Source organism: Polyodon spathula, chromosome 7 (assembly GCF_017654505.1).
Source record: "Polyodon spathula isolate WHYD16114869_AA chromosome 7, ASM1765450v1, whole genome shotgun sequence".
In the NCBI taxonomy this organism is placed as follows: domain Eukaryota; kingdom Metazoa; phylum Chordata; class Actinopteri; order Acipenseriformes; family Polyodontidae; genus Polyodon; species Polyodon spathula.
The window spans coordinates 55,786,909-55,801,519 of record NC_054540.1 but is presented as its reverse complement, the minus strand read 5'-3'; the positions used below and the strand labels follow the sequence as shown (position 1 = coordinate 55,801,519).

Sequence of the window (14,611 nt, the reverse complement as noted above, 5' to 3'; positions counted from 1 at the left end):
CCTGTGAAAACCTGATGATGTGAGCTGTTAAAAAGACACACATACGTTCGTGCAAAACAAGCAAAAGCAAAATAAAGCAAAATCAAGCGAGTGCATTTGATACTTAAAAGTGGCCTTTGTTAAGTGCTCATTGACTGGAGAAGGACTGCTTATGACAGAAGCTCAAAATATAAAGAAACAAGTTAGTTGGGAGTTAGTATGAGAGCAGGCAGCAGGTTATCGGCCATCTGTGAGATTACACCGTGTAACAATTTTTTATTTTTTTTTGTTCCTGGGTAGTAAGTGTTATTTCCTAATTGCTTAGGCTGCAAAAAGTATAGAAAATGGCTATTATTCCCCACAAACTTTGCTTTTGTGACCAGGACAGTGATATTTCAAAATATCACTATTTCCATTGGGAAAACGGGCAAATGTGTGTCTTTTTGTTCACATAAAGTCAGAAAAAAACAACATATGAATCCAAATTAACATGTATTTATACTAAAGTAATACAAAAATGACTGCAAAAGATTTAGAAGCGAGTAGTTTTGAGATTTACGATTATACTGTAAATACAGTATAATCGTAAATCTCGAAAAACTACTCACTTCTAAATCTTTTGCAGTCATTTTTGCACACATTTGCCCGTTTTCCCATTGGAAATAGTGATATTTTGAAATATCACTGACCTGGTCACAAAAGCAAAGTTTGTGGGGAATAATAGCCATTTTCTATACTTTTGAGGCACAAGCAATTAGGAAATAACACTTACTACCCAGGAACAAAAATTGTGTTACATAGTGTTATTTAATAAATCATCAGAACCACCTTCTTGCACGGTCTGAGGCTCTGCAGGAGAGGAAGAGTCAATTAAATCTACAGGATGTGACGGGTCTGTTCCTTGATCACCTGGACAAAAGAGAAATTAGACAGGGGAAAGAGAGGGACAAAAAAAAAGAAAAGCTACAAACTAAATCAGTGTCACGAACAAGAACATTAAATCACAAGTCAGTCAGTGCACAGAGCCCTGTCAGGCTTGCCAGAACCGTGAGGGAAGGCCTGATATTAACTAGTGGAAGAGCCATGATCTAGTTATACAGTCCTTTACTCACGAGTGATCAATAACCTAGAACCAATATGAATTCTATTGATTGACTGGGACACTACTAGTTTAATGATTTGACAGATTGTGTTTTAAAAAGCCTAGAAATGCCTGAAATGGTCAGTTTAAATAGTATTATAAGCTTTAATTATTTTAAGTTATGAAAGTTGCACAATCATGTAAAAGCAAGTCCAGGACTGCTAAATACTGCATTGTATTGTGACATTACACTGTTGAAAAACAAAACTGTGCACTCAACTCTGCAGATATCTCAACAGTAAAAAAAAGCCCACGCATTTTTTGTAATATAAACCTATTTTATGTCCACACACACACACCAGGTGGGTTGAATGGAGGTGGGGAGCCTTCTGTTTTAATCTGATGTGCGATTGCACTGCACCAGTCCTATGATGTAACCACGCAGTTACTCAAAAGCACTGTGACTAGGTTGGACTTGGAAAGCAAGTAAGCTACTGAATAAAAAAATGACATGTTCAAATAATCACATCACAAATTCAGACTACAATTACAAATTAAACTTGCTAATTTTAATAGCCTACTTTCAGGTGTTTTTCAATTAACAATTCAAATCAGGATTCCGTGGTTTAGGCTGCTAATTGGCCAGACTGCTGCAATACTTTCAGATTAATGTCACATTTCTGCACCCAGCAGAAAAACAACAGAGCACGACATACTACCATTTGAATTGTTTTCTGCTGTATTTACTGGTAATAGATCATTAGAACTGAAGAGGAAATGATAAAAGAAATGTAATACTTGTATTCCTTACCAGTTTTAGTCTCAGATTCCACAGGCACAGCTCCACCCCAGGACCATCTCTTCTGCCTCTGCTCCAGTCGCTGGCTGCGTTCCAAACTGCGCAGCATCACTGCTTCGTAGTGCTCCTGCAGATGCCAAGAAGCAGTTACAGAGAGCTGCATTCAAAATATGCTCTCAGAAGTCTGCTGTGCTACAAGGGTGATTGTGGGAATGTAGAGAGAGACTGAGATGGACAGGGGAGGAAGGTTGCTCTTGGTAGCTGGTGGCTCGGCAAGCTTATTCTTTGGCCAGAACACTGGCTTTTGTGATCCAGGTTCTGGCCCAGGTAATTTCTAACCATGTATAGAGATTCATAATGAAAAATGACGTATGGCTTGTTTGCTTTGTGATTAACAGATCAAACAGCACTAGTAAAAAGCAACAGATGGCTTGTGTCACTGCCCCGCCCCAGGATGTATAGGGACATTAATAAGTAAGCAGCTTCAAAAGCTGTTTTAATGCGTGTCCCTTTGTCACAGTTTGTAATTTCTTTCAATTCTGTTCCTCCAATAGTGAGTTGTAATTATTTTCTTCCCTATAGCTGTTTTACCTCATCCTGCTATCTGCGTTAAATGTAAAGTGATCAAACCATTGTCTTTGACTTCTTTAGTCATGATGTACAAACTCAAATATACATTTAATCTCTCAGATGTTATTCAAGCCCAAAAAAGTAAACTAAGCACTAAATATTCAAATGTAGAAATGATACACAGCTAGACAACGATCATACTTTGCATGCCCAACAGAAAGGAAATCACTAAGTTTAATAATAACAAATCCATTGCAAATAAACGTACTCATCCTTATTTATAAAGCAAATGAGCTCTTCTTATTAAAAGAAATATGATTATATTTTAGTTGAGAAATGAGATCGACCTGTTCTATACAAATTTCCAAATTTTTTGCCAAACAAAAAACACTAGAGAAAACTGGAACATACAGCACCAATGAACACACTTTGATTCTTAGATTTTAAACGGACATGAAATCTGCGTGCTAATGGTGATTGAAAACCAGTTTCTCGATCTTCTACTGTCCTTCATTACCGAATGTCCATTTGATGTTTAAGCACATAGTACATTGATCTTTCTTAAATAAAAACAGCTAGGCAGGAAGGGTAATGCTGGATTCAATGACTTCCTACCTTCTCCGCCACCATTTTCTGCTTTCTCTTTTCCTCCACTGCAGACCTCCGCTGCTCCTCCTTCTTCCGCTGTTCTTCCAGCTTTCTCTGTCGCTCCTCCATCTGTTTCTCATACAGCAACTTTGCCTTTTTCTCTCGTTCAAGTATTTGGGTTTCTCTAGCAGCTAGACGGGGAAACGAAACACACACCAAGACATCCAATTAATCAATGTGTTTGTTAATGACCCCCATCTGTGTGCATGCTCTGCACTCCACACTGTGCAGCAAGTGGGGTAAGAGTCACCAGTTGGGAAAGGAAAGTTGATCCCAAGTTGACTAAAATGTATCCTAAATTGAAGTCTAGTTTAGAAGTGCAGATACACGACAATGGGCAATGTGGATATGTTAATTAAAGAGCCAGGAGACCCTGTGTTCAAATGGAAGCGCAAATCTAATTCTTTTAACCCGTCCCTTTGAATAGCAATCCAACACCAAACAGAAAAAATACACACGAAAGTATAGTCACCACTCTGCAGAGTTACCGTGTTGCTTGTGCTGTTCCTCCCGTCTCTCCTTAGCCACCCTCAGCCTGTCGTCTATCCTTAGTGTTGCTCCATCGAGTACTGCAAGAACAAATGACCAGACTCACTTTGTCGATAACGTAAACCGTTCTTACCAGTGGGGCTTCACTGGTCATCTATATTGCAACTCGGCTTACACCAAAGGCATTAGCCAGAACTATTCGAGTTCATAATGTAGTGTTTGGAGTTATGGAGGAATAACAGATGTAATCATTTCATGATGCATTTTAAATAAATGAATACAATGAATACCCGGCCTGGCGCCTGTCCTTGTGTTGCTTCCTGCAGGTGATGCTGCCGGAAGAGGACTGGTTCCAGTTTGGCCTCGCCTCTCCTCGGCTTGGGCTTCGGCTGCAGCAACTGGAAACAGCAACAAACAAGGGAGAAATAAATAAACACAACAAGCTTAGCGCAAAAGACAGGAGGCATTGAAAACATAAAGAAGCACTGACTTTAGTGTGCAGCTGCGACTGAATTCTTTCAAGGGCTTTGAGAAACTATCGGATCTGAACTGCACAATAAATGGGTCTGTTCTAATCTGGCTTGGACTCACAGCACCTTGGACTGATCTGGTTGGTTCTCTCAAGCCAAGCAGGGACGGCCATTTCATGCATCTAAATGCAAGACCTCTCTAAGAGGACAGAACAATGCTTAAAGGTTATTTCATTTTATTAGCTATCATTCCAATAATTCCTATGAATTAATGTTAATACGCATCATTTTCCACACCGTTCAAATTATTATGGAAAAATTCCATTTCTGGAACCATTTGATTCTGCCACGTTTGCTTTCAATTGAAAATCTGAAGAAAACAGAATTCTCTTCTACAGGTTTTACCTTAATGGATTTTCTACTGTTTAAAACAAACAAATAAACCGAGTGTCTAGCTTGAAACCCCAAGTGTTTTGAAATATTCACCATTCTCCAGCATTGGCGAGAGAGAGAGAAGGAAGTATGAAGGAAGGACGAAAAGCAATCTCTACGGCAACCGTTTCAGTCTTAGCAACAATCCTTTCCTCTGGCTTGTGTCCCTGGACATGAAGCTCAGTCACGCCGTCTTGCCTCACGTGATCATATCAGGAGCTCTAAACTGCTGAGAAGCACAATACTGCTTCAGCAGATCTGAGCTGCCTCCAGGGGACCCTGGTTTCTCAGGGAACAGGCTCAGTAACGCAGTGCCTGGAAACCATGCTCTCCTCAGTCGTCACTTCCTGCAGCTAGGCTCAATACCTTGGATTAATTCCACCTGGCCTCTCAACCAAAATCATAACAAAATAAGAAACAGATAGTTCAAGTCACAGTGTGTCATTTTATAATTGCTAACCACAGCAGGAGGCTCTATTTGATGTTAATAATAATTTCTGAAAGGAATGTCATTGTCCTCTTTTCCAGTGGTAACAAATGAGGGGCTGACAAGTAACACTAGGGAGGTATCACCTTGTGTACCTATAGCACACACACAGGGCTAACAGCTATGAGAAATCAAATACTTGCTTATCATAAATATGAGCATTGTTCTAAATACAAAACCAGAGTGACATTGTATTAGGTAAGATTTATAGGAGTTATTTTGTTATGTGCTTTAAACAGTAGGTCACCATGACTCTTGTGTCATAGTGACAATTTTAATCAGATTGACGCAAGTGGTTCCCAAATTATATCCTTCAATAGAGCAATTCATTGTAACTACTCTGAGAAAGTACACCATCTGGGGATTAGGGTTCACATATAATTGACAATAACAAAATGTTCAGGCTGCTACAGTAAGTTACAGATCGCCAATTATTTATGCACTGAAACCATTTATGAATTTAATAATAAGTCAAACTGGACATAATAATCAAATTAATTTTCAGCTTTGAAAACAAAATCTGTAATGCAAGCTTCTATCGAACCACCTCAGATCAATCTGTGTAATACTGCATTCCCCCTAAAGATCAGTGAGCCATTTCCCAGAACTGTATGCTTGTAATTAAAACAGAAAACTCCACAGAGTGCACTGTAGCAGTTCATTACTGTTAGAAGTAGATGAATCAAATACCTCAGCCAAACAACAAACCCTGGGTTTAAACTGCTTGGGACAGCTTTCTTTTTCTTAGTACTGTAGAAGTGTACATGCATGTAAATGTGTTACATGCATTGTAGTGTCTATGTGCTTAAGAGGAAATATGTGGAATGTTGTTGTGCTAATTTACATAACATTTAATATGCTTCTCCTCTTTAGGAAGAGACCGTATATAATGTGTACATTTAAGAACCTATGTCAACCTCTACTTCAGAAGACCAGTAGTAGTAACTTGAGTCTGAACTGGTCCACAAAAACAAACACAAAATCAATCCATCAACAAACACCCCCCAAACCTGGCTGAATACTTACTGCATATCTTTCAAAATCAGCAGACCCCAATGTGGGCTGGAAATGGTCCAGGTTTAAACTAGGACCTCAATATTCATATTAAACGCACATTGTTAGCCACTGTACATAGGATTCACAGCTTTCAATACTATACTGCGTGTGGTAATTACTGCTCAAAGTATAACTTTTTATTAAATAAAACTGGGTTGTTCTAAAATCAAACCTCAAAAACAAAACAAAAACAGATCTTAAAACAAACAAATTTTGACTACGTAACTGCATCTTTTAAAAGCTTCCATGGATAATTTGAACAACGAGGCTTGAAGCATAGAGAAGTTGCTGCGGGGCAAATACTGTAGCTGTTAACCAAAGCACAATAAACTGATGAAATGGTCCTTTGATTACCAGCAAAACACACAATGATTTTCTATTTTCATTTGCTGGGGAGAGTTAGACAGCTATTTACATGTAGACAAGAGCCCTAGCCCCTGACCACCAACTTGCTGCCAGATTTTTCAATGGTTGATCCGTTTTGATGTTTGAAAGTCAAAGCATTTGGGAATATGTGGGAAGCTGAGGCAATCTCCTCCAGAACCTGACTGGACCAGCTTCAATTACAGTACCGGAACAGCAGTGTGCATCATGGGAAAGGGGGGTGGTGCAACACTGTGCCATTCAGAGATAATGTGAACATACCCCATCAACCAGCCCTACTAGAAATGTTTAGTGGAGGGGGCGCTGTATGGAGTAGGGAGAAAACCTCAAAATGCCTGATGACAGCAGCCTTTTACAGAAACCAGCTCATGACTGAGGCCACTTACAACAAACAGTTCATCTTTTTAGCCTACACAATTCTGGTAGACATTTTCTTTACTGCATCAATAACACTATTGTTTCAGAAAAACAAAAACATTTTAAAAATGTTCAGACTCTTTCTCCCCCCACATCCTGTGTTTACCTTATTATCCTACTTTTCTTATGATAGCCATTGCTTATTTTATAGAAAATTAACAACAATTATGCAAGATAAATACTATTAGATATTTAACATTGCAAGTGTACGTAATAATAGATTTTGTTGTTCAAAGTACAGCTTGGCAAGTATTATCCATTCATTTTATAAATGTGGCGGGGCTTACTTCATATGTCAAGACACAACATGCCAGACGCCAGAGGGTCATGTGGACCACTGCGATCTGCTTGGCTCCAGAGAATCTGCATGGGAAAATGTCAGCTTCATTACTGTCCCACAGGAACAAGGACAGGCAGGAAAAGGGACTTTAAAAAAACAACCTGAGCCAATCCATGTTCAAGCATGGCAATTAGACACATGCAAATGCATTATCTACAGGCTCTACACTGCAGATTTAGGGTCATAGTAAAAGCTGGAATGAATAGAACACTGCTATGCAACAGGAGTCTTATTTTCCATGGCACAGACCAGGACAGTGGTTTCAGGCAGGGTACATCCTGATTAAATGGGTGTTGGGCTCTTACTCTGACAGCTACAAGCACAAGATTAATGTGCGTGCATTTGACAGAAGCCACATATTGCACAGACCACAATACCTGATTAATAGATACAAAACATCTCTGCTTTTAGCCCTTTTACTTTACAAAAGTGTTAAAATGCCCACACAGTATTATACAGCTGTTTTTACAAACATAATATTTTAATTCTGCAATACGGTTCTCCATTTCATACATTTTGTTCTGTTTCCCCAAATTTCAGTAAACAAAGAAAAAAAGAATGGCTCTTTTGACTCTCATCATCACGTTAAGGCTTAGAGACAAACTCCCAAAGTTCACCCACAACTCAGGTTTCCTAACATCTGCATTGCAACGGTTGCCATGACCAACAGTGTGCAGACTGTGGAAGCTGCAGTTTAAGATCCTGTTTTAGAGCACAGCGACCTTTCCGGCACCAACATACTGCCGCTTGACGCAACTGACAAACATACTATAAATCACAACCAAAGCTATGACTGCAATAGGTTCAAATTTCAACAACAAAATATTATTATCATGAACAACAACAACAACAACAACAACAACAGAGACCACCAAACTGTATGAAAGAACCTTCATGTAAAAGCTTCAACACACCGTACTGCTGATTTCAACGCAATGCACACATCTGGTAAAGTAAGCGGCCACATCTGTGGCATGCTACTTGCACGTGTTACCTCAGAACCAGGGTTCTTTGATACTGTAATAATATATGACCTTTTGCGACTCAATATGGACAGGAAGTTTAGAAGCACAGACCACTAAGAGAGCCACAACAAACAACAGTACCCGAGTCATAAGCCCTATTGTATATGAAGATCCAAAACTGCGCTTAATGTATCTTTCCTTCCATAGCACTTTTAGAATCTGAAGCAACAAAAAGCGTTAAAAATAATAAAACAACAATAACAAATATATTATTATTAAGAGGAGATAACAAAATATTTATTACCAGCACAATCAAACAGTTTATCTGGTATATTAAGTCTTTTAATGACAAACACTTTCTTCTGTACTGACAAACCCACAATCAGCAGAAGCTTAGCTAGACTCTCTTATGTTTGTAGCAGTACAAACACACATGCTAGGGGCAAGGAAAGAACACACACTTTTCACAATGCTGGTGTAAATGGGGTCGCAGCAAAAGCAATGACATTTTCTGCAAGTGTTGGACAATTTACCTTAGTCCAGATTATAACACACACAACCTAAAGACTTATGTACAGAAGAGAGACAGCTGCATATTACCAAAAAGGCCCTGGGTACAAGGGCATCCCGACCCAACCAGGGCAGACAGTACAGAAATAGACTCCATACAAAAACTTGCTACAAGCCGACACTACTCAATCATGTGCAAACTGGAGTCAATATTTCCCTGCTTGCAGTTTGTGCAGAAAGGGATTTTACTGACATAGGAGACAGAAAAACACAATGTAAAGGGAATACAGGGTTCTACAAAACCTGCCAGCAAAACCAGACACATGTAGTACTTTCTGTCCTTTCCTTCCCAAACAGAGAACAGAAAAACTGCACCCAGGCAAGCTACCACCATGGCATCAACAACTATTGGATACTATGTTAAAAAGAAGGTCAGCGCAAAAAATTAAATACTACTACTAATAATAATAATAATAATCAATTGAACATTGGTACTCAGTGAGAATGCAAAGTATTTTATAAAACTATTATACAGTATTTTAAACAGTATGTATATTCACATGTTGCATTAACCAATTTTGTGGTGTAGGTAGGTCAATAAGAGTAAGGGACAAAATACTGCATACATTCAAACAAGAGGTTAGTGGCAGCCAGAGTTCCTGTTCCAATAATACTAACTTATTTACATGAGAATATTTACATATGTTTCCACAACAGACTAAGATGATAAAGCAAAATACAGGCCTACAAAGAGAACTGGCACTCAGCAGCAATATTTTAATCTGTAAATAAGCCAACTCAACTAAGAAATAACTAAAACTCTGAAGAACATTCATGGGCATCTGAACATCTATTATGAATCCAATCTTTCAAACCCACAGGGATGTGTCTGAGCGTCTAAAGGCAATTCTTTTCAGCCTCTGAGGACCTTCCTGCAGAAACTTTTACTTCATTTATCCAGCAGGAAGTGACTATTTGAATGCGCCTGTGCTCCAACAATGCAGCCTTTAACCCAGCAGCTGCCGCCCACAGCGAGCACGGTGCTCAGCAGCTCACACACAATACAGACTTGTACAGGATTACTGGGGACACATTCACACTGTGGTAAGCCAGTGCTATTTACAGCACAATGGAGATGATCATACGAGAGGAAGCAGTCATTTATTATTGTGTATGAACGTGCTGTAGTGAGGTTCGGACTTGGGAGATGAAAACCAGTTACATTCCTTTACATCCAGTTGGGTTTTTTGGGTGGGCCTTATCCTGCTGTACCTCATATTACAGCTAAGGTAGAACTGAGGCACAAGTATGTTACTTCATTTGAACTTTGCAGTGGGTGGGGGTCACACATGCGATCACACTAACTTTCTTACATCATACTGACCAACAACTAAATCGCAATGCACTTAAGACAAAAAAACAAACAAACAGGGAATCGAAGGTTGAATAGGAAACCTTAGGTGAGCCTCAATGAGACAGGACCTCTGCATAAGATACATGGCGTGTCTGAACTTTACTGATGGCGACTGACAATACCATAAACACCCTAAAACATGAACAAGCTTAATCATTTTGCAAAAAAACCCCAAAACCTCAAAAAACAACATTTCTGAAGCTGCCTTGTTTGCATGTACAGCAAATTACATTCCACAGATTATAAAATTATGTATGTAAACGAAATCTTTTGTGACTTAAATAATGCAGCAAATTTTGTAAACAGCAATGTGTTCACCAGATGACTAAGCTAGCCTACATCCAGACTGATGGCAAAGCAGGTTCATTAGACTGGTTTATATTTCTAGAACTGCATGAGCTTGTTACAGATTTACACCGTCACCCCCAATTGCAGGCAGTTGAACTTGTTTTAGTTCATTTTGCACCTGTTAGTTTGTCAGGGCTGGTCTGTTCTGGGCTAAAAAATAGCTGGTATACACTTTCCAGACAGGCAGACTAAAAAAAGTCAAAGCAGCACTGTTCTTGGCTCCAGACTGCAGTTTTATAAAGGTCTCCAGCACTAGAGATCCCCTCCACTTCCTGTGAACCACTTTTAACATTCTGTCACTTCCCAGTTTTTTTTGAGGACTGAAACTGCTATGCTCCGATAGCAATAACACACCCAAACATTTGCTTTAGAGATAAGCCTTTGATCTTCAGATTTACAGGAACTGTATAACTGAGATAGCTTCTCAACAACTCACACATACCCACAACGACACAGTCTAATCGAAAAGAGTACGACATAGAATCTCAAAGCAGGATTTTTGATATATTAAGCTATGAAGTCAGGCCTGGTTTCATAATGTTACTTTTTCAATACAGTAACACACTGGGGATTACACTAGCAGATCACTGTAATCTTATTAGCATTATGCAAGGAAGAAGCCCAGAGATCAAAGTAAATTGTAATGTTAATGTGCAGTTTAAAACTGGGAGTCTGATTCCCAGATACTTGCATGTCTGCCTCTCTTTGAATGAGAGGCGAGATAACACAATCATTAAGCTCTGCTTAAACTGAAGACTTGAGATATTTAACAAAAACAGGTTTGTTAAACGAAGTTGTTTGTATTTCACAAAATTAATAAACCATGCACTAACCTGAATGCACTGCCTTTGTATGCTACTCTCGAATGGTATAAACAATAACAAAAATATATATTCTACAGACTAAATAGGATCCCATAAATGCACTTTTATAGCTGAACAGCAAAGGGCCGCAGTCAATGGTTTAATATAGCCCTCCAATATTTTACATGCACTCACGCGGCTGCATTTACCACCTGCAATGTCATATTTTATTACAAATATTAAATTCTTGGGTTAGGTACAGCCAGCAGCCCCATGTTATTGCTTGGGGGCTGACAATTCCACTGCCGTGAAAATGAACAACTTATACAAACAGAAACCGCAATAATGCACAATATTAAAATCGGAATAGTTTATATCAAATGTAATGTGTTCAAAAAGAACAATTCGTAAATGCATCAACCACAAAACAGTATTTCCAATTGCAATGTGACTGTATAGAAGGGTTTACGGTACTGAACCCATAGGCTATTGTCGAACTCGACACAATATTTACATTCAATACAGTATTCAGATTCAGATTTTAGCAGATGCAACCTTCTCAGTCCGTGAATCACTTGGAAGCCGACTGTGTCACTGCCTGCAAAACAGGAACAGCTTAATGCTATTTTCTTAATTGGTGACTAACATTGACTTATTTATTTACACCACCACCCTTAATATATCTGCATAAATCTCCCATCACGAGCCTGGCGCCAGCTGTCAACTGCCCCCCCCAAATATAATGTAACTGTCACTGACATTAAAAATATACTAATTTACCTCTGAAACCCCAACTTCCGTTCAGATGCCCTGCCAAGCGTTTACAAACAGCACATCGATCGGCGAGTACAGAAAAAGACTATAATTGAAGTATAACGATTTCATAAACTTTCTTTTATTTGCCCTGTACATTCTACCCGGCTACAGCCACCCCCTCTCCGTCAAAAAAAAACAAAAAAAACACTGCGACTTTTCAAACCTCGCTTAAACTTTCAAACCTCGCCTTCTTTCATAAAAGAAGACGGGTCTGCGCGGGTGGCTTGGGTTCAAGAGATACAGTTTTTGTTAATATTTGTTTACTGCGATAATATTTCTTACCCATTTGCGCTCGCAGCCCCTTCAGGGACGTCGCGCCCTCCGCCATCTTTTAAACTGATTTTCCGCCGACTGAGCGGGAGCGCGCCCTGCACGAGCACGAGCACGGAGTTAATCGACCAGGGGCCGGGCGACAGCGCCGCCAGCTGGTTATTGAGGGGAGGATGCATGGCAATGAGTATCGGGTCTATTACTCTTGAATATGATACGCGTTTATCTGCTTTATATGCATGTTCTCTCAAACGGTTAAGCAGCGCCTTTTTAATTCAGAGACTGTTTGTGCCATTCGCAACAGATGAGTACCTGCAGCCATGGCAACGTGGGTGCTCGCAGCCCTCTGCATAACCAGGCCTTCTAAACAAGTAGACAGTTCTTCACCTCTGGCCATTAAATGACAGTATAATTAACCAGAATATACTCTTCTGAACTTACATGCTTCCTCTGTTACAAACACCGCCCCATTCATCAGATCTAATCTAAACTGTGGATTGTTTCACTGGAATTGTTATAGAAATCTTACAACACTACAGTACTAAAATACGGCCAGAATAGAACAGCATTTCACAATATCTATCTATCTATCTATCTATCTATCTATCTATCTATCTATCTATCTATCTATCTATCACTGTTATTTTAGGAGTTTAGGTAATTTTGCAAAACTACCCAATCTTTATTATAACAAAGACAAACAGCATACTGTATTTTTGGTAAGAAGTTTTATAGAATGGATTTTCCAACCACCAAGGTCTCTTCTTCAGGTGGACACTGGAGGTAAATGTTGGTATATGGAGCAGCACGGCTTAGCCTGTTTTACAATAACAAACTAATCCATCTTTTACTCTTTATTGACATTCACCCTTTTGACTTTCCCCTAGCATGGTCTAAATTAATTTCCCTCATTCTCTTTGTAAAATTCTATACTGGGGCAGCTATGGACTGCCAGGCAGAAGAAGGAGAGATTGGAAAGGAAGCACCATATATTTTGTTCATTTGTGTACATTAAGTGGTTTGATGACTCAGGATGCCTAATTGTCATATATTGTGAAACAGACAACCTTTGTGGGCCTGCCCATCTTGCAGAACAACTGTTTAAAATAACAGCGAGGAGGAACACTGACTACAGTGTGCCAATATAATTGGAAGTAGTTTTAAATTAACTCCTTCACTGTGCATTGCAAATTTATTAATTGAACTGGGGTCATTTTGTATCATAATGGAAAGCAGTCACTATTGATGTAAAAATACAGAGCTTTTACAGAATTTCCATTTGTTTTTAAGCTAGCTGTGGGCAAACAAAAGGGGGCTTGTTCTTTGTTTGTGCTTCCTTTCATGTTTCATTCGTATTGAAATGAGAGTCTGAGTGGGCAAGGTGGCGTGGGCAGCCCAGCAGCAAAAAACACATCCTAAAAGGACCAAGATATGAAGATAGAAAAATGGATACTAGGCATTAGACTGCAGCACTGTAGTTACACTGCAGCCTAACAGCAATCCTGTTAGCCACTGTCACTATTGTTATTGTACAAAAGAATCTGAAATTGCAGCTATCAAGTGCAGCTGAATTGCAGTACAGTGGATGAAGTGTGGAGAATAAGCTGGCAACATTATCATAGCATCTCAGATTGCAGCTGCAGTGTGATTACAGTTACCTTGCAGTAGTTAAACTATTGAGTAACCCCAGAGCTCAACTCTGCCACTGTTGATGCCAATTCTGTACCGTTTCGATGAAGTGGAGGTCGTGCATGGGTGTGCTGATCGGACCTTTCTCCTGGCCTGCAATGCACCAGCACTGATCCCCCCCCGCCCACATCCCCCCTTCCCCATCCTCTCCATTACAGCACATTAAGGCTGTAGCCGCCTCATTCATTTTTCATGGGAGACAAGGGAATACACGCTGAGCTTGGGGCTCAGTTACGCAGGGGTGAAATATTCAGGAGCGCTGTGTTACTTAACCCTCAGGCAGGCAGGCAGGCGGGTAGAGGATCAGAGAGCACGCAGGGCTTTTAATGAGCTAGTCTAAAATTGTAGGGTATTTGTGAGGCCTTGAATTGTATTAAAGAAAATTGTTTTCCAATACTCTGCCCTGACTGCTAAAACACTCTTTGACTGTAAACAAACACACTGTAAACAAACAGGTCAGCAAGGACCGCTTTCTAAACCCAATGAAGGTTAAACTGTGGAAGACTGTGCATCAGTGAATAACCTTTCTGTGAAACACGAGGTACTGCAGCTTGAAACGATGAACCAATTACCTCATATCTTTCTCTATAGGCTTTAGTTGTGGCTGTAGGGGCTTGAGAACAATGAAAAAGAGCTGCCTTTAA

The 14,611-nt window shown here is 39.6% G+C and overlaps 2 protein-coding genes across 16 annotated transcripts in view; both read right to left on the bottom strand.

Moving 5' to 3' along the window:
* The window catches only part of map7d3 (MAP7 domain containing 3), a 28,876-nt gene extending 16,500 nt beyond the window's left edge, over positions 1 to 12,376 (bottom strand). For 11 of the 14 annotated variants that reach the window (XM_041256010.1, XM_041256011.1, XM_041256012.1 and 8 more), the window contains exons 1-6: positions 12,291 to 12,376; positions 3,857 to 3,964; positions 3,566 to 3,646; positions 3,045 to 3,208; positions 1,872 to 1,986; positions 808 to 888 (exon numbers count right to left, since the gene is read on the bottom strand). In XM_041256010.1, the coding sequence (XP_041111944.1) occupies positions 808 to 888; positions 1,872 to 1,986; positions 3,045 to 3,208; positions 3,566 to 3,646; positions 3,857 to 3,964; positions 12,291 to 12,336 (595 nt within the window). In that variant the 5' untranslated portion in view covers positions 12,337 to 12,376. Of the gene's footprint in view, positions 1 to 807; positions 889 to 1,871; positions 1,987 to 3,044; positions 3,209 to 3,565; positions 3,647 to 3,856; positions 3,965 to 4,522; positions 4,551 to 12,290 lie in introns of those variants that run through there. The other 3 variants (XM_041256014.1, XM_041256022.1, XM_041256013.1) reach the window with 2 other exon arrangements.
* Positions 12,377 to 14,089: 1,713 nt separating this feature from the next.
* The window catches only part of LOC121318869 (tumor necrosis factor receptor superfamily member 27-like), a 9,131-nt gene continuing 8,609 nt past the window's right edge, over positions 14,090 to 14,611 (bottom strand). Inside the window, exon 9 of one of the 2 annotated variants that reach the window (XM_041256009.1) lies at positions 14,090 to 14,611. This exon is cut by the window's right edge and continues 1,640 nt beyond it. The gene's annotated coding sequence lies outside the window, so the exon portion shown is untranslated. The other variant, XM_041256008.1, reaches the window with a different exon arrangement.